Below are 21478 nucleotides of genomic sequence, written 5' to 3'. Positions count from 1 at the left end.
ATTAATGACTCAACAAATTTTACCCATTCCAACTTTGTCCGGAAAAGGAACTGGTTAATTTCAGCGATATTAAACTTCCCTACTCCGATTACAAGCTGTTCTATTCACACAAGGTTTAGCGGAACAATATTTTCGTTGAATGATTAACCGTGTATTAGGTTCTGAGGTGGAATTGATGACATTTGGCTCAACAGAAATTAAGGTTATAAGATTAGAGCTTTTCACCCATCGATTTACCCATGAGCGAAATTAAATTTTCACTTCATAAGATTTACGTCCTAACCACTTTGATAATTCGGTAAATCAGTATAAGGAAAGGTGCCGAGATTTAAGGTTCTATTTGAATTTTGAATAGAAGACATTCTTCCTGCTGAATGGGAGTTGAATGTATTTTATTAATTACTACAAAACCCATTCGATTGAAGCTGTTAGTCCAATGATCCAATTACGGTTTCAATAAGTTTGAGAATTAGTTGAATCGTAACTTGGTGTGCAATTTACAGGAGTTCCTTGAGAACTTATGGATAAAGATACTTTTTTCTTGGAAATTCGAACATTCAATATTTCGATATCTAAATTTGACACTTCATGAATTGTAATTAATCGTTCGTTGGGAATACTGAGGAATCCATAAACCAATTAAATCTTCAATTACGAATAATAATAATAATAATAATAAAGTTTATTCATGATTCAATACAGTTACATTAATAAACATGATTACCACAGAGGTAATATCTTATTGCTAAAAACATTACCTGTGCGTGGTGCCTACATTCATTCGAACTCAAAACTCATTCTAATTTACATGAGCAATTATTATTTACATAAATTAAATATTTGTTTTTCTTGTGCTGTCTGCTATAATCAGAATCCTGCCAACATGTGTAACCATTTTTTATCTGTCGTTTCAAGTTCTTTCTTCGATCGGTTTCAGATTCTTGAATAGTGTCGTCATCGTGTTTTAGTCCCAATCGGGGAGTTTTAAAAATTTTTCATTTTTATTTTCCTCTGGTAAGTTCCCTTTTTCAATTTTATTATTTCTCAACTAATTAATTAATTGATCAACTTAATTAATTTTTATAAGATCTTTGTTATATCATTTATCATAACTAATTTATTATTGTTTTTATCAAATCTTTGTTTTCAGTGATCCACATTTTAAGTTTTATCTTGAAGGTCCTTGTTTTGTCAACAATTCTCAGATCATCAGGTAAACGTTTATATAACCTTGGCGCCAGATATATGAAACTTATTTGTCCTATTCTCTTCTGACTCCTGTCTGTCCTATAATTTCTTTCCCTATTTCGCGTATTGTGTTCATGTTCCGGAAATTTGATTTCAATTTTGTTCATGAACACACGATGTAGAATCTTCTGAGTATATAATTGTCTAGGATCAAACACACCCGACAAGGTATATATCCGCTCAGTCGGAAAAGTTAGATTCTTCTTGAATATAATTTTTAAAATCCATTTTCAAAATCCATTATAATAATTGATAACAATTCAAGAAATGACGAATTTATTTTTCGAAACATCGAATTTCAGTTTCTTTATGCGTTTTTCGGAAAAGTCACAGACTATCCGACACATTTAAAAATTGAGATTTTTCCTCATTCAAAGTTCTTCCATAGTAACTCTCAAAGTATTAATTTTCGGTATAGGGAATGTTGGAGTTGAGGAATATTCGAGTAACTCACCTCTTTTTATACGTAGAATTGACTGATGATAAAAATATAGGTTCTAATTTGAAAACCTTGAGTTTTGATAAATTGTCCAACTTCATGATCTTCTGATGTACATTTTTGATCCAAACCGCCAACAGTCTTAGAATACTACGTATTTGCATAATTGAAAATGTGAAAGGGTTTTTCCGAAAAATACTTTTTTGCAGAAATATTAAAAAATATATGAGTCGTCTCCGCCACCAGTTTTTTCATAAGAATCCCATTAACTCATGAACCGTTGAGTGTTTATCGAAAGTATGGCATATTGATGGAATTGTTATCAAAAAAGCTATCTAACGATGCAATTATATTCTGGGTGTGCAATTTGAAACTAGGAAATAGTAGTGTATGTCCGGTATAACCGGGAGTTGTAAAAATCTGAAAATATTTTTGGGAGAGCATCTTTGTCTCAAACCTCAACATATAGATCTTCAGCACAAAATTATGATTAGTTTTCCATAAACGTCTAATAGGCCATCGCGGTGAATCACCCTGTATATACTGCAAATATAACTATTACATACATAGACGTATACATTTATAGATTCAAGAAATATTTTATATTACAAAATTTAATAACTTTTAAACTACATTTCAGTGTAGAGTTTTCATTATGTCAATATTTCATCTTGTTGATACTTCAAGATGATAGTGTGAATACAAATTTAGCACATTTTAAAGAACCCAAATAGAAAAATCCGAAACGCTAACAAAAATTCACGAAAACGTATATACCGGTTATATTCGTAAAAATCAATTCGAATTACATTTCACCTGTAATAGTTATTTCTCTAATTCTGTGGTTATTCCGTTCATTCTTCCACATCTTGTAGAACAAAATCGTGCGAGAATATATCAGAAACGCACAGTTTTCATGGTTATATTTTATTATTCTATGTTGGCACTCCGAGCTTTCCGCCACGGCTTTATCTGTCAATTCATCAATTTGCCTTAAAGAAATCAGTTCTGCCAACCAACATTTTTCAATGCAAAAATCACTAATAGTATATTCTAAAACAAGTTGCAGAATGGGCTCCTATTCCAACACGAATGCGAAATTCGAAAACGAGCGACGAAGGAGCGAGTTTTGGAACGCATGAGTGTTGGAATTGCCTTCTGCAACGAGTATTAGACGATATTTTCTCTATTTCAGTAAAGTTTTGCGAAATATTGTCGAAATTCAATGAAAAATTCAGATTATATATCCTAGTGACTTTTGTATTGTATCTTGGCAGTTGGTGTGACTGTTACGAAAATTGACAGATTACAGAATTTGAATATGAATTGTATGTTTCGAATTTAGACATAATTTACAATTACACATTAAATTCGTGAATTATGTCTGACGAAATCGATTGAACACTACCAGAATTATGAGAATTTGCGAATATGTAGCGAATCATTTCTCTATATCCCCAAATTATATTATATTGACAATTATTGACGTTTGTTGAAGTTTGATAGGATTGGAAGTCAGCATAGACAACCACAAAACAAAAAATATATCTGAAAACGATGCTGTAATGAGTTCATTACAGCACTGTTTTTTAGTACTGTAATGAACTCATTACGATACTGAAATAGAGAAATTATATTTATGGAAATATTTCATTAATTTCAATGAAAATGCAATGAATTAGAGAAAATAATGTATAATACTCGTACAGAAGGCTCATTCTACCACTCGTTCATTCCAAAACTCGCCACTTCGTGGCTCGTTTTTGAATTTTGAACTCGTGGAAGAATATCAATGCCTTCTGCACTTGTATTATAAATAACTATTATAATACAAGTGCAGAAGGCATTGATATTCTTCCACGAGTTCAAAATTCAAAAACGAGCCACGAAGTGGCGAGTTTTGGAATGAACGAGTGGTAGAATGAGCCTTCTGTACGAGTATTATACATTATTTTCTCTAATTCATTGCATTTTCATTGAAATTAATGAAATATTTCCATAAATATAATTTAGTGATTTTTGCATTGAAAAATGTTGGTTGGCAGAGCTGATTTCTTTGAGGCAAATTGATGAATTGACAGATAAAGCCGTAGCGGAAAGTTCGGAGTGCCAACATAGAATAATAAAATATAACCATGAAAACTGTGCGTTTCTGATATATTCTCGCACGATTTTGTTCTACAAGATGTGGAAGAACGGAATAACCACAGAATTAGAGAAAAGATATAACTGAACTGTTCCGATTATCAGGAAGATACAAGGATACAATTGATCTAATATACAAGGTAGCCCACCACAGACGCCGATATCATATGTATCAAACGAGTAAATATATTTCAAAAATATTTTTTCATCATGTGTAAAAGGTAATCCGAAGCCCAATTTAAAATTATTTATAAACATATACAAGTCAAGTACAAATGATGTTTTTTTTTTCAGGTTACTTTATACATTACAAGCACTATTTACGAGAAAATGGGGGAAAATTGGAATATGGGTTTTCTTAATAAGTAATTAATGAATAAACCAGTTACGCTTCTGGTATAGTATATCCAAAGTCACTTGAACTATAGTTCATAAAAACACTTTGCCAGATGTCCCCTAGAAGTGGATTCCGCGATCCGCTAAATACCGGGGTTCATTTGAAAGTATTGCTGGGCAATAAATTCACTGGCTCCAACTGGCCCTTCTATAATCGAAATATTCAGGATTCCTCCAAGTGACTTTGGATATACCATACAATATTTTTCTGGTAGACATATGGGCTGCTTCTATACAGAGAAGAAAATTTCAATTCTGGATTATACAGATTAATATTCAAACATTCAAACATGTTTGGATAGATTTCATTTAAAAAAAAATCCATATTTCCAATTTTTCTCGTGAAAGGTGCTTCAAGGCATATAGTGATATGAAGATACATTATTTGAGTTTGCCATTCCATTTTGAATTCATTTTCATTATGCATTATGCTAGATTCATTCCTTTCGAACACCCTGTATATAAAAATATTTTTGAATTGTGTTTCTGACTTCCCTATATGCATCGCAAAAAAGTTTTTCAACATATCTCTAGTTACACCGTTAACATGAGATCCGAGTCTATGGTGGACCACCCGGTATATTGATTGTGCATCAGCCTCACTTTATTTTATTCTATTATTAGAAATGATAGATCAAAATAGAATAGAACAGCGGTTTGCATAGTATCTTCTTGGAAATTCACTATTCTTCACTCACAATGATGGATAAAAATAGATAGATATTCAGATATTAGTTTACTACCACAGAAATTCTATATGACTTTGTGTCTTGTGAAATTCGGAGTTGAATGACTGACGAGAAAGTGGAAATGTTCCATTCGGATTCTAATTTTGACTCGTATCTTGAGCTTAGCATACTCTTGTGTTATACACCTGTACGATTTTCATTGGGTTCTCCATGGATTGAGTTGGAATGCGATTTTATACATAAAAAAGATAATTTTTAGCTTAGCTTAGACCATGAATTAGAAGAGGAACAAGAATTATTTCAATGATGACAGAAATTGATAGGATGTCATTCTCTCATTAGCGAACAGGTATTTTCATATTGATTCTTGGAAAACCATTAACTGGAAATTATAAGTTACAAAACACATTCAGAGATGTTTTGAAAACGGAATTTAAAAAAATTACTGTTGCAGTTGCAGGGTGAATTAGTTTGCATATGTAATATGTTTACCTTTTTTTTTCCTTATGTTTTCAACAGAATATAATTTTGTGTTCAGTTTATCGTATTATTTTCAAGAATTGTATTTTATTTTGTTATTACAAATTTTTGTTTTTTTTTATAGAGGTTGAGTAAAAGTAGCTATACTAAACTTCGCCTCTTGATTTGTATTTTCTTTTCTTTGACAAAGGCAATTTATTATAATATATTTGCTTTTTCATTTCATTTAAATTTTCTTGGGGAATCATATTTAAAGATTGTCACCAGTAAATATTTCTGAATTTTTCATATGTTGTAAAATATAACCTCCTGAACAAGAAATTCTGTGGGTCCAACTCAATCCCATGACTAGTTTTCGAAATACAGAATTTCGGAGTTTTTGACAACTTTTATAATAACAGTCAAAAACTGGTCATAGGAAAGCCAATACTCGAAAGTGTACTCGAACTGAGAGTAATGATAAAAGTGCAAAATTACATGGACGACTTTTTCAATAAGAGGGTGAATTATGAAATGAACGAAATTTATTTGAATGATGTTTGATTCACCCTGTATGTAACAATAATTTTTATTAAAAACCATTTCAAAATTATTACTTTATGGGTGAGCAATATTTGTCGCGCAAAAGTGTTTCATTCTTAGAAGAAATGTCATTTTCCATTTTCTTCACCCGGTATCTTGATAACTAGCCATATGATTGAGATTCATCCATAGACTCTTGTTCAGGAGGTCATATTTTACAACATACGAAAAATTTAGAAAAAAAAAGAATTTTCCATTAGGCTCTTTCTTGGTCCTTTGTATACAATGCGATGAAAGGTGAGTCGATTAACTGAATAATGTTGTCAATTAATTTTTTTTAAATTTTTTTGAGTATTCACGAATGAGCACTGATATTGATAAAAAAATTTGACAAGTATTATTAGAAATGTCAAAGAACAAATACAAATTGTTGTCATCATAATCATTTTAAATTGTGCCATTCTTATTGGAGACTCGTTATTATTAATTTCGGAGTTTCCCAGTTCAGATATTCTCTGGAATAAATGAAATGATGACTAGATAACTAGAGAAAGTACAAAGAATAGAATAATATACCCAACTAATGAACGAATATCTAACCGAAAGTTCATATACAGGGTGTGTCTTTGACATATACATATATTTCAACCGATGATTTCTGAGGTCAAAGGGAACACTTCTTTCCTTTACCCTTTTTCCGATTCGCCTTTGTTGAAAAGATACAGGCTGTTGGAAATCCATCAAAAGATGTTATTTTTGATTATATCTCGAAAATGGAATGGAATCGAAGAAAATGATTTTCTGAAAATTGTTTTTTTATGTGATGAATCTTTTCCCAACATAAAATTCCAACAAAGTTCGGTCAACTCCAAAATGCCCACTATACTACCTAAGTGATAAAAAAAGTTTAATCGGAAAAAATAGTAAAGGCATAAAGTGTTTCTTTTGACCGCATGAATCTTCGGTTGAATATATGTACAAGTAAAAGATTCACTCTGTAGATATAGGCCTAGAAGAAATCTAGATAAAGAGGGAAAGAAGTCGGAAGCGAATAAGGATAGATTGGTTTCGTTTTTTTTTAAAGCCAACCAGTATCGCATAACTAACCAACAATGTCAACCCTATGACAAGAAGACATAATTGAAATCCAGCACTATCACCAAGACTATATGGCTAATGCTACACATTTCCAAAAAGCTAAAACTCTCAGCTGTTTTCCCTGTGGTCACTAGAAAAGTAGAAATCTGCGTACATTCTCTTCCATCATCACGATGTCATACATTTCATTAATATTGCTGTTCCTTCCACCGGTCGGTGTTGATATTTGTCTACGGTCGGTTATCGTTAGAGCTTTATTCTGTATTATATTTTATTCATGGTTTATAAATTCTCATTCGCGTATCAGTGATTTGTGTAGAAAAAGAGAAATGCCAAAAATATATCACACATTCAAATCCCTTCGATTTATTACACACATCAACAATTCATGGAATAATAAATTTCTCACGATTTTATGGGGTGTTATATTTTGGCATGAATAACCCAGTTATATCTGTTTGAAGCAGGTGAACAGAAATATATGTTTAGTATAGTATAAGACTTACAAAAAGTATTGGCGTGAAATCAAGAGCTCTTGCGCGTTCGTTAGTTTTTTCATTATTTCTAATTACAAATGCTGATCTTTGATCGATATACTCTTCAATTATCTGAACACTTTGAAGTCAAAGTTATGATATGACATAAAAACATAAAATAACATGATTCTTCCTAAATACTGTAAATTATCACTCAATTTTCATTACAAAACGAGAAAGTATATGAAAATAATGAATGGATGTTTGAAAATTCATTATACATGGGGCCAAATCATGAAAGGAGGGCGCATTCTAATTTTCTCATTTCGAATGAAATCGATTTCCAATATCATCCCACCTCAAAGAAATTCCCTAAATTTTGGGAAGGGTAATCTAGGATTTCAATTTAATAATACAAAAAGGAGTATACTTTAAGATAAATCAGAATCAGCTAATTTCATTATTGAGAGAAAGGTACGCCATTAACGATGGAAAACGGCACAATGCGTCTGTAGGTATGTAATGTAATGTTTATTGACCAACATAAAAATAATGAGTTATAGAGGTTACAAAGTATCACCTGTGCGTAATTGAAATAACTATGAATTGAATTGACGTTTTTCTAATCAACTAGACTTGTTTTATGATTATCCTACAATACAAAACCAACACAACTTCATGAATGATAATAATAACACGAATAGTAATAATAACTTCAGGAATTACATCTTTAAGGTCTTGAATCGATCGTGGAGCATTGGCATAGATCATATCTATCACGTGAGCCTAAAAAAAAAAATTTGAAAGTGTTAAAACATGTAATATCGGTGATAAATTGTGAATACCTCTTCGAGAAATAAAACGATCAGGAAACTTCTTGCAAAATTGCGATTGTTTCGTTGCTTGTATGACATAGCGGCACATAGCGCCGTCTTTGAAATGTCATTTGTGGATTGCATAAATGTCAAGATCGATGAAAAAATGGTAAACCTGGGTGTTACAGCAGCAAAATTTTCAGTTTTTCTTGAGTGACGCACAAGGTATCGATTCTGTACATCATTAACTTGTCTCCACAGCTCAAATTTTGCGAATTTTCCCCTTTTTTCAAGAGAAATTCAACAATTCCAATGCTTTGCTGATCTGTCCATTTTTAGTAATGGCGTATTTGCAAAATGAAGATGACAGCCTCAAAAGTGAGAGATGTCCAGATCGCGGGCTATTCAAAATGGAACCTCTTATTGGGAAACCCTGTATATCTATGCATTACATTACATTATTCTATAATAGCTGATAGCATTTCTTTAACCTTTCTCTCAGTCAATCCATAAAATTCTATATCTTCTTTAGAAGATATTCTGTGGATGAGGGGACTCTCAGATAAAAGAAATTGATTCTTTTTTCCGTGTGATGTAAAGGGTGGATTATTCGATTGACATGAATTTTATTTATCCGCAAGATAATCTTGTGGCATTATATTTCAAATATGATTTCTGGCATATGACCGCCACGGCTGGCTCGGATGTAGTTCAATCTGGACGTCCAATTTTCGATGACTTTTTCCAACATTTGTGGCCGTATTTCGGCAATAACAAGGCGAATGTTGTCTTCCAAATGGACAAGGGTTTGTGGCTTATCCGCATAGACCAATGACTTTACATAGCCCCATAGAAAGTAGTCTAGCGGTGTTAAATCACAAGATCTTGGAGGCCAATTCACAGGTCCAAAACGTGAAATTAGGCGGTCACCAAACGTGTCTTTCAATGGATCGTTTGTGGTACGAGCTGTGTGACATGTTGCGCCGTATTGTTGGAACCACAGCTCCTGGACATCATGGTTGTTCAATTCAGGAATGCAAAAGTTAGTAATCATGGCTCTATACCGATAACCATTGACTGTAACGTTCTGGCCATCATCGTTTTTGAAGAAGTACGGACCAATGATTCCACCATCCCATAAAGCGCACCAAACAGTCAGTTTTTCTGGATGTAATGGTGTTTCGGCATACACTTGAGGATAAGCTTCACTCCAAATGCGGCAATTTTGTTTGTTGACGTAGCCATTCAACCAGAAGTGCGCTTCATCGCTTAACAAAATAAACTGGACGTAGTGCGCGATACGTGTTCCGCACAGAACCATTATTTTCGAAATAAAATTGCACTATTTGCAAGCGTTGTTCAGGCGTGAGTCTATTCATGATGAATTGCCAAACCAAACTGAGAATAAATCACTTGACAGCTGTTAAATCGGTCGCCATCTTGAACAGTAATGCCAACTTAAAGTTATATACCTCGAAAAAAAACACCCGTTATATCTGTATTTTTGAATAAATCTTCCATCGATGAAATTCGACTAATTGAATCTGATATATTGAAATTTTTCAAGAAAAAAAAATGTATCCATAAAACGATTCTCACGAAAGTTTATGTCACTTTTTACTTGACTATTATGAATCTGATTTCTAATTTGGTATTCATTCAATTATAATTTATAATTATTCCATTATAGATACGACATTTCACGTGCGCATAACTATGAAATCATAGAACAGATTTCGACCATAAATGAACCCAAACGAGGTAATGAACTCTGAAACTTCTTTGAAAATTTCGAGTCGCTAGTACATTTCGCCTGCTCATAATCTAGTGTACCATTAGGGTGACTTGATACGCCGGGGTATTTTGATACGATTTGAGGCATTGCCCTTTCTTGATATGTCTAAAATATAGAGCTATCCTTGTTAGCATTTGTTCTCGATTGTCGCAAGCGAACATATGAGAGTGTTGTCTATTATTTTTGGCACCACAAAGCCTAAACGCCTGTTTCAGTACCAGATTAAATCAAAACAAAACAACGTCTGGTGGTCCGTAAACTTTGATTTGTGGCTAAGGTTGTTTAAGTTCTTGAAATTTGGTGGTAAGTTAGCTTATACATCAGTTAGCCATATTACAGAAATTCAAAGTAAAAAAATGAAAATTAATAATTTTGCAAATATAATAAAATATTTGGTTCCAAGATGAGGTGACTTGATACAGATGTTGAATGCCAAGAAAATACAAGTGTCCTGGGTCACGCAGATATGCATCGTATTCGGTAGAAAATTTGAATAAGGCGTTGGAAGATGTTATGGAAACGAGAATTTGAGTTTACGGGGAGCCGGTGAACATTACAGTATTGACAAAATGAAAATCCATCGCTGTCTAAAAGGGAAAAATCAAAAGAAGTATGGGGTACAAATGGTGCTCTCTGTAGAGAGATCTCACTGATAAACTAGTGAATGTGGCTTCTCTATGACGTCAGAAAAATAGTGAAAACTTAACTACACAGACAAGGACGAAAGATAGGAGTCTTCAAGGAGAAAACTGGATGCAAGGGTATTTAAGCCCGAAATGGCCAGAGATCAACATTGAGAATGGCCGAAAACATCAAACGCTGTCGCGCCGCAGTGTCGCATTTGAAATAAAGGTTAATTTTCCATGAACCTTAATTCTATTTTTTTGTCAAATTCAAACTTTAAAAAAAAAACATTTTTGTTTAACGAGTCACACCTTGAAGCTTGTGAAGTGATATTCATCAAAAAATAAATACGTGTATCAAATCACCCAGGGAGTGACTTGATACAACAACCTAAACTTAAATTTATAACATTATGGCATTTTGACTTTACATATGAACTAGACATCGAGACTGAACTTTTGATGGGTATGTTAACTTCTTAGATCTATCCATTCGAAAACTACAAGAAATTGAATTTCAAAAATGTATCGAGGTATCCCAATTGACGGTATCCCGAATTATTAATCAACCCCAATCATCTAAAACCACTCTCGTTTCGAAATTCTAAAAATACACCCCAAGGAGCGAAATGACAGCCGATTTTTTCCTGGCCCAACCGTGCAAAAAAATGTGCAGCGCTAAACTTCTTGACCAATAGCTATTCAAAGCTTATACACCTTCAAAGATCCATCAAATCCATTGCCCGAAGCCATACAAAAAAAACCTACACCAGCCTCTCAAATCCCCAAAGGCAAGTGCCAGTTAGATCTGAAATCAGTCTACCAACCTGCATCCTGATCCTGTGGGACTCCCCCTAAGCTATCCGAGTTGTCGTTGATGAAGGTCTCTGTGGAGTTTGTGAACGTCTGCGGGGATAGCGTGAGGTCAGGACCACTCGACGAGTCGAATAAGTCGAAGGTGGCCGTAACTGCTTCACCACTGCCGCCACCTGCAAGAAAAGGCCCCGTGAGATTGGTTTGAAGCATGCAACAGGGTTGGAGAAACATTGTTCCAAGAGAAATTGTTCATTATTTGCATATCGTTACACGGAGTAGCGGACGAACTTAGAGAAGATAACATTAGCTTTATATTTCCTTCAACGTCTTTTAACTTCTTCCTGGATAATAAACCTTGAAATGCAGTAATATACAGGGTAGTCTTTGACTTGTACATATATGTTTAAAGTAGATTGTTGAGGTCAAAAGGATCACTTTTTTCCTTCACCTTTTTTTCGATTCGGACTAGATGTAAATATATAGACATTTTAAATTTTCATAATGAGCTCTGCCACCCCCGGAAACCTGCACACTAAATTGTTTCAACCATAAGAAAAATTCGCTCCAGAATAAAGAGTTAACTCTATGTACTTCAGAATAAACTGTGTTCACAGATATTCACATTGTTAAATTCAAAGGTTATGTTATACATTCGTCTTTATTGAGTCGAAGTTTATTGTTTGAGACTATTTCAGGAGAACATCTCATTCTGTCCTGGTCTCCGGTCTATAAAATATCTCTTTCGACATATTAGGTGTATAACTCTGCTTCCACTGTTTTGCATGGCTGTAGCGGTAAGTGGAAGTCGAAATAAATAGATTGTAGATGTCATACAATAAGCTCAGGTATTTGTAAACATAACGCCATCGAAATATTAGTCAATTTGTGTCTGCATCATAAAGTTATTCTTGATTGAACATGTCGGATTACAAGCCGAATTCTCGCCATTTGCGGGTGATTTTAATTATCTGCTTCAATATGAATAAATCTGCGGCTGAGGCTCATCGAATGCTCTCAAATACCTATGGTGAGGCCGTTATTAGTGAAAGAACCCACCAAGAGTGGTTTCAACGCTTCAATAACGGTGATTTTGACTTCGAAGTCCAGCTGGTGGTGGAAAAGAGAAGAAAATGCAGAATTGGAGGAATTAGTTAATCAAGAATCGTGTTAAACACAACAAGAATAGGCAGGATCATTAGGAGTGACGCAACAAGACCTTTAAATGTCGAAAGTCATGGGAATGATTCAGAAACAGGAAATTGGGAGCCTTACGAGTTGAAGCTGAGAGATATTAAACGGCGTTTTTTTGCTTGTTAACAGCTGCTTGCAAGGCAAAAACGGAAGGAATTTCTGCATTGCATTGTGACTGAAGACGGAAAATTCATTACGGTAATCTCAAGCGCAGAAAATCATGCGGATATCCCGTCCATGCTTTCGCGTCGACGGCCAAACCGAATATTCATGGTTCCAAGGTCATGCTCAGTATTTGGGGGGACCAGCTCAGCGTACTGTATTATAAGTTGTTAAAACCGACTGAAACAATCACAAGCGATCGTTATCGAACAAAATTAATGTGTTTGAATTGAGAATTGAAAGATAAACGGCCGCAATACTACTAGAGACATGATAAAGTGATTTTACAGCATAACAATGCGCAACCCCATGTTGCGAAAGTGGCCAAGACATACTTGGAAACGTAGAAATGCACTCGCCGTATTCTACAGATATTGCTCCCTCGGACTATCATTTGTTTCAATCAATGGTTGACCAGCACTTCCGGTCTTATGAAAAAGTAAAAAATTGGATCTATTCGAAAAATTAGCAGTTTATTCAACGCGGGATTCGTACGATGCCCAAAAGATGAGAGACAGTAGTGGCCAGCGATGGACAATACTTTGAATCATAAATGAAGCCTCGAATTTAAAAAGGAACGGCGGAAGTTGTACGCCTATGTAATTTTTCTATACTTTATGGACTGGCAGAATTTTAATAAATTCGAGTCTTGTTTATCTATACATAATTTTTGAAAATTTTTTCCCCGCATGGAAGGAAATCATGTCGAATATGCAAGTATGAGGTATTTTCAGTTCGCTTTTTCATACGAGCAATTCATCTCTTTCCGTGAGAATGTTGGGAATGGAAGTGAGAAGTGGAAATGAAATATTCAGAACATAAGGGAGTTCCATTAATGTATTGTATTCAGTTCCAGAATAAGTGATTGATACATTGTGCGTCTGGGGAAACTCCAAAGAGAGTGTCAGTCATATCGTGCTGCTTTTTATATGCATATATATTTCAATTTGAAGACATTGAGCTATATCTCCGGAGAGATTATTTCTTTTACAAGAGAGAATATACGAAAGTGTCGAAATACTTGAAACTGAAGTAATTCAGAGAAATAATTCATCTGAAGGCACTCAATGGTTTAGATTCGCATAAGCCATAAAGCTCATATTTTTTTATGGTTGTATGGAATGATTCTTCAAATGGCGTCTTGTGGAGTTGAATAATATCTGAGAATAATCTAGGTTGTTTATTTGAATAACGATTCAAGTGTTTCATTCTACCCCTGACTTCGTTTTCTCATCTATTCGCGAAATTTATTTTATTAAACAAAATGTTAATGTACTGCTTTGATTTTACGAGCATCACAACACGATGTATGAATTTTCAAAGCATTATCTTCATGGATTCAATAGAAGCAATCTTGAAAGTTTCGGAAGACTGTTCACTATTGATGATTTTATTCATTAGATGATTTAGACATTTTAAATACTAGGTACATACTTTAGTAGAACGAAGTACCTACGTAGTACTATTTTACTGCTTAATTAATGCTTAAGTATTACAGTTTTAGTAGTTTATTAGTTTTCCATCAGTTACGAATTATACTCCACTTAACGGGTTCAAATATCTCAATCAAGTCGATTTCAATTGAAACAGTAATTGATGTATGGAATACCTTACAGTTTTTTGGCCTTCTTTTTGAGGGTGGATGTATAGGCATGAGATATGTGCTCTCGTTTTTCTATGTAACCAAAATATCCGGTAAACATGTTCGCAATCGAAATCAGCTCAGCGATCACACCATTAATCTCGATTTCAACTGATTTGATAACGAAATTTTTTTTTTCATTTCTCTGAACACGCTTCAAATATGTTATTACCAGTACACTCGACTTAACTCTCTAAACATATAGGGTGTTTCCAAATAAGACGTGAACCTTGAAGGAGGTGTTTGAGAAGATTGATTGAGCCATATTTATTGATAACCGAAAATCAACAGTTTCCGAAATATTTGAGTTCTTGCGTTTTTTTTAAAATTTCCCACCTTACTACATTTTTCGTCAGTTTTTTCTACATTTACCAAGTTTGATTTTAATTTTGGAATGTTTTCATCAGAAAAAGATATGATATGTGTGAAAATCGCAAAAATATGCTGTATTAGATGTTAAATAAGAAATTGTATGATTTGAAATTTGATATATGAAGAAAAGAATAGTAACTTTCTAATATAAATTAGCGTGCAACTTTCGAATTCCGCGAATTATGCTTGACAAAATTATTTTAAAGACTTGCTAAATTCTCTCTTCATTCCCTGAAAAAGTTTTCGTTAGAGTATAGGCAATATTTTTTTTTCAGTAGATTTTGATTTGAAAGAAGAAAGAAGCAAAGAAAAAAAAGTAATAAATTAAATAATTTTTATTGCAATTAAACTAAAAATTTCAGTAGAAAATGTATTCATAAATTATGTTTGAAATGACCTCCACCATTCCTTATAGAAGCACGTGGTTCAATTCATCAGTTGTTACTTTCCACCTGAAATTTGTTTCCAATCTTCTCTCTGCTCCGTCTATTCTAACGGTCTATAATCCAAAATTATAATTAGATTTGGTCAACGTAGCAAAATCGACTAAATGGAGCAAGGTGAGAAATCTTCTAATAGTCACAAGAACTCAAATATCTCGTAAACGGTTGAGTTTTGGTTATCACTCAATATGGCTCTAACGACAGCAAATGAGTTATACTAACGCATCATCCAAGGTTCACGTCTAATTTGGAAAGACCCTGCATATTATTTGTCCTAGCCATCGAAATTCGACCTATCTCCGAATTTTGGAACTGCCTTCTGAATTTTCATTTGCATTACAACTTCATATATGTTGTAACTCTCACCTTGATAGAAGCTATTATGCAAACAGCTTATACGTTACCACAGTATGTGCACGGATTTCACATATGTGTTTTTCAATTAATAATTTAGTGGCTTATGGGCACTTTCACAAGAATTATTAGCCAATCAAATTTCATTTTAGAGAAAGAATCTTTGAAGGCACATATTAGGACACTGGTGCAGCTTGGAGATTAAGGAATGATGAGCTTCAGTATTTACTATTTACGGATCAGATTATAAATGGACAAGCTTTTGGGATCATTGTATATTCTTTTGTGATAGTGATAGGAGTGTTTCTGTTGAAGTGGCACTTACAGGCATCAGTGAATTGGAATTTCTGCTGGGTATCATAAGTGCTGAGTCCAGGTTTTCAAGGTCAGCAACAATGAAGACAACTAGGATGTCTTTTTTATAATTGACTGCAATGAATCCCTAAATTCTTTGCGTGCTTGCAGTTTCCCTATAGATGACAAAATCGTTGTCTTAACGTGTCACTATCGCTATTTATGTTCATAATTGAGTTCTAGACTTAATTGATGATATTATGAACATCCCTAATATAAATGTCATCTCATATGCAGATGATTCGATAGTAACGTTTGAGAGAGAAACTTGGGATGAAACTTATAGAGCAACTGAAAATGGCATGAGATTGATTAATGTATGGTTAACACGAAGTTTATTGAGTTTGAATTCGGCAAAAACAAAATTCATCGCATTCTCATTGACTGTCAATGGTCAACCAGGTTTTTCTAAAGTGACTATTCATTCCTTCAAATGCGTTAACATCTGCGATTGTAGTTGTCCTACCATTTCTAGGGGAAATTCTATAAAATATTTGGGAGTCATTGTTGATCGGTTTTTACGATGGGACATACAGGTCGTATTTTTGACTAAACGATTAAAGCAATTTCATTATGTATTTTACAATTGATGAGAAACATCATGTCATGTCTGATGAATTGCTTTATTATGTCTATGATGCTGTGGTTAGATCGGTGCTAAGATATGGTATTACACTGTGGGGTGGTATGTTTCGTACTCATTTAAAACACTTGGAAATATTTTACTCTGTATTCGAGATTATGTGTTAGTTTATATTGGCAGCCTCTAGAGAGCTTATTTTCTTATTTATGAATTATAGGACAGTTATTTTGGATTTAATCAATTTTTAATGTAGCGAATATCTTTGTATTCATCTTTGTTGGTCGAAGTGTATGAAATACAAGCTGTGCTTAGGTCATACATTTCTGATCGAATAATACTTATGTATTTTAGAATATGGTATATTATATATTGTGATGAATAAATTCGAATTGTATTGAAGTGATTCTTCACAGCTCTAATAATGAAAAATATAAAAAAAAACCGATAATACATCATTCTACCTTTGTAACAAGTCTAACTCACTACCAGGTTACTTTTCAGTGAAATAAATGTAGGATCCAATTATTGTTCCCTGTAAATAATTGCGATGGTCAACCGGATGCTTGGAGACCTATTAGTTTCTTTTAGTGTGGAGGGCATGACAGTTTCAATTGATTTACAGAGAACGAATTGTTATTGTACATAAAATGTAAAAAGGATGTGTAATTCTTCGGGGTGTCGAAGAATGTGTCATGTCGGTTGTAAAACTTAAGAGATTTACTGGGGTTGGGAAAGTTCTAGAACAAGACGGTTGTACCAGATGTGTTACATCTGTTTCTCAGGTTCTAGTCCTTCTAGAATATTCGATTTCCAGGAATCCGCGAAGATCTTTGGGGCCGGTAAGGCAAATGCCCTTATTGGACTAGGGGATGGTACCTTCCCCTAAGGGTGTGGTCAAACCGAGAGAAGGGAGGTCTATATTCGAGAGAGGGTAGTTCCAATCGGCAGAGAGCACAGTTCAAATTAAACCGAAGACGGGTACAGACGGTACAGTTTAACTTAAGCCGAAGACGAGTCAAGTTCGGTCGGTCAACTCAAGACGTACGACGTAAAGACGGTTCACGGACTAGATTAAGACGAGTCGCGAACAAATCAAAGACGAGACGACCGAAAACTTGAAGTACGACGAAGACGTGATAAACGAAGACGTTTCGATTAATCAACAAACGAGTTAAAGACGAAATTCAGTACCGTAGTGAGAAACTTGTAATTTAGATCTTCTCAATACTGAGTTTGTACTGTATAATTGTGGCTTTGTAAATAGATGTAAATAATTCAAAAGAGTTCAATTATTACAAATCCAACAAAGTCACGGAGAAAAAGACGAAAGGCCAGGTAATCGAATCATACCTTTAGACGATCGATTAACCAAGGCTACATACAATCCTAATACTTGTCTTCAAACAAGTATTTCAAGCGTATTTCACTGGCAGATTACTGATTAAAATTTTTTCTGTTCGATTTCAACTCCGTGAAATTTAGAGCTGCCCTCGAATCAATTCAGTTCACTTCTGGCTATCTGTAATCATGCCCATTCCACTCTCTCCATTTCCATTCGCTCATTTCTATTGAACAAGTGCAAAAGACGCGTTACATGATATATGGACGTAATTTGGAATTTGGACCGGACACTAGCGACTATGATGAAGCGTTTTCTCGAAGGCGGTTCTTCCAGATGGCATCCTTATTAATCCATCTTTTCATGAAAACAGCACAGCTGGGCATTATTTGGGTGTGTTTATAGAAAAGTGGTTTAATATAATGGATTGGATCATCTGTTTCTGAAGCTTCATATCTATCTAGGTCTGCCTTTACAAACTTCAGGAAATGTTTATTTATTCACATTGTTTATTTCGAGAAATTTTTCTATTTGAAGCAGTTATTTTGCTGAGGAAAATAACTGGTCTGTGTGTTTTGTTTTATTATTGGAAAATTTCATGAAAAAAATTCAAAAGAATTACTTATTTGGCGTCAGGAATTCTCGTTCATTATATCACCTATTGCATTCCTGGACAACACTATATACATAAAGATATACAGAGTGTTTCCATATTAGACATGAACCTAGAAAGACCTCTTAGTATGACTCATTTGTTGTCGTTTGAGCCATATTTAGTGATGCTCAAAAATCAATAGGTTCCAAGATATTTGAGTGCTTGTGATTTTTGAAAAATTCCTCCCATTACTTCGTTTTTCGTAAATTTCTAAGTTGATCAAATTTGATTATAATTTTGGATTCTTTTTGTGACCAGCGAGAAGTCCGGATCTTAAATCGTTAGAAGAGACGAAGCAGCGAGAAGATTGAGAGTAAGTTTCAGGAGGATAGTACCTGCTGAAGAAATAAGAAAGAGGGCACGTGCTTGTATAAGGAATGGTGGAGCTCATTTCGAGCAAAATTCATGTATACATTTTTTACTTAAATTTTGAGTTTGATCACAATAAAAAAATATCAAATTCATTCCTTTCCTTTCTTTGCTATTTTCCCCTTTCAAATCAAAATCTGCTGAAGCAAAATTATTGCGGGCATATTAAATGTTTTCAGAAAAAAAAAGGAATTTGGAGTTTTAAAAATAATTTTGTCATACATAAATTGTGAAATTCGAAAGTTTAAGGCAAATTTATATTGGAAATTTACTATTCGTTTCTTTATATATCAACTTTCAAATCATACTTATTTTTATTCAACATCTAATAGAGAAAAATCTTATATTTTTCATACATATCATATCCTTTTCTGATGAAAATAATCCGAAATTTGAATCAAACTTGGTCAAAGTAAAAAAAAAATTAAAAATGATGTGAGGTGCGAAATTTTTACAAAAAACACAAGAAATCAAAACTGCTGATTTTCGGTTATCAATAAATATGGCTGAATCGACAACAAATGAGTGATAAGAACACCTTCTTCAAGATTCACGTCTAATTTGGAAACACCCTGTAAATGAGATGTGAGTTATATTGACGTCATTAATATCGATTAGTTTATAATAAGAGAGGTTCTTGTTATGCAATCCTATTGAAATTCATAATGACCATTTGATTGATTATTATTTTTGCTCGAACAATATTTCATACAATTTCAAGCATTCTGCAAAATTTCGTTTAAATTGCGATATCAGAACGAAATAACATTTGAGCTGAATATGAAAAAAAACCTAACATTTCAGAGAAAAAATAATTAGCTGAGTTGAAATCTGATTTGTCACGTCACGTAAATATTTGTTTCCCCATATACTTCTCGAATTTTCTTTGGTTCTAAGGTATAAGAAGCATTGTTTGGGCCTAAAACGATTCATGATGAACTATCAAACCTTACTGAACAGAAATATCAACACAGTTGGCTTTTCATAACTGTCAAACCATAGAAACTTCTCATGCAGTTGAAAAAACACGTTACAATTCAAATTAAGCTTTCCGAAACCAGCGCATTCGCCATTTTGTCGTTTTCAATGTGCATCCATCCATAGGACAGTGCATCCAGGCCGGATGCACTGTTCTGTCTAACCCTAGGACCTCAAAATGAAATTTATATCTGAATCAAAAATTTCAGTCGAGAGTAAAAAAAGTATATCAATGAGTATAATTTGCTATGAGTAAAAACAATTTTTTACTTTCACTATTTTTATTTCAATGTTTTGTTATATTCCCATATATGTTTTTACTTGTTTATCATTAAAGTATCAGTCCTACAACTTTTGAACTCAATTATTCATATGTATATAATTCATACGAATTTAAAAAAACCAAAATTTCTTCGATTTTCATCAATTCCCGAAATCAAAACCTCAGTTGGGCGTATCAGAAATCATTTTGAAACCGTGATCACGTCACGTTGCAAAAAAAATGGTATTAAAATATAACAGTAACGAATCACAACGTTATTTCAAAATCATGATATCGCCCATGAATAGTGCAAATGAAAATAGACAAAGTAAATATTATTTCTGCTCGTAATTCCAACATGAACTCTCATTAAGTAGAGGCCAAAACTATCAAATAAGTCGAATCAAATTAATATCACAATTTCAGATCAAAGTTGGCTTCTAAAATCAACTCTAATGAGAGAACGATATGGTATCGATATGAAATTATCTTGTCTCCGATATTCTCCAACGATGCGACACTGTAGCAAAACCCCTATCAAAAGAACGGATGATTAAACCTGATCCAACATTGAAGTTCACAAACAGTTGAGAGAGCGAGAGGTTCGACCGTTTAGTATGCGAATTTGCGGTTTCGGAAATTCATTGGACAACATCTGTCCTTAATTAGGACCATCATGCAATATGTACCTAGTTGTTTGTTTGGGAATTGTCGAAGTTTAGAACTGTTTCCACAAAACTCGGTTTCTGAATAACAGTATTACCTATTTAGCGCAGGACGCTTTTTGTTCTGGGCCGAATGAAGAGTTTTCCGCATTCACTCAACTCATAAATTCGAACATCGGTTTAGCAATTTTATCCACTAGAACTTTGATGGAACATGGGATTACTTCTATTAATTCCTATTATGAAATTGAAAATTACTTCTACTTCTACTTCGAGGTTTGAACGTTCTTTATCCCGGCTCTTGTTGTTGGACTTGCGAGAAAATTATTGCTTTTAGGATTTGAACTCTAACAATCATAAGAATAGTTGATCGCAGAGCTCTCCACTATATTTGTATAAATGATTTTCCAGAAATCATAATGGATTCGGTCTTTACTTTTTGTATTGTATTATTGAAACATAATATGCAATTAAATAAAAAATATCATAAAATGAACATAGTTCACAGTTTCAGTATTACAAAATGCCATCAAGAATTAGATGACTTGTCAAAAGTTATATGCGCAC

General features: G+C 33.7%; 1 protein-coding gene across 4 annotated transcripts in view; it reads right to left on the bottom strand.

Annotated features, from left to right (window-relative positions):
* LOC123685058 overlaps nucleotides 1–21478 on the bottom strand; it is a 456594-nt gene that overhangs the window by 97209 nt on the left and 337907 nt on the right. For all 4 annotated transcript variants that reach the window (XM_045624640.1, XM_045624656.1, XM_045624650.1 and 1 more), the window contains exon 4: nucleotides 11554–11715. In XM_045624640.1, coding sequence (XP_045480596.1) covers nucleotides 11554–11715 — 162 coding nt within the window. The remainder of the gene's footprint in view (nucleotides 1–11553; nucleotides 11716–21478) is intronic.

The sequence above is a fragment of the Harmonia axyridis genome, chromosome 1, assembly GCF_914767665.1.
Source record: "Harmonia axyridis chromosome 1, icHarAxyr1.1, whole genome shotgun sequence".
NCBI lineage: Eukaryota > Metazoa > Arthropoda > Insecta > Coleoptera > Coccinellidae > Harmonia > Harmonia axyridis.
The sequence above is the reverse complement of the archived record's forward strand: the minus strand, read 5'-3'. Positions and strand labels throughout refer to the sequence as shown.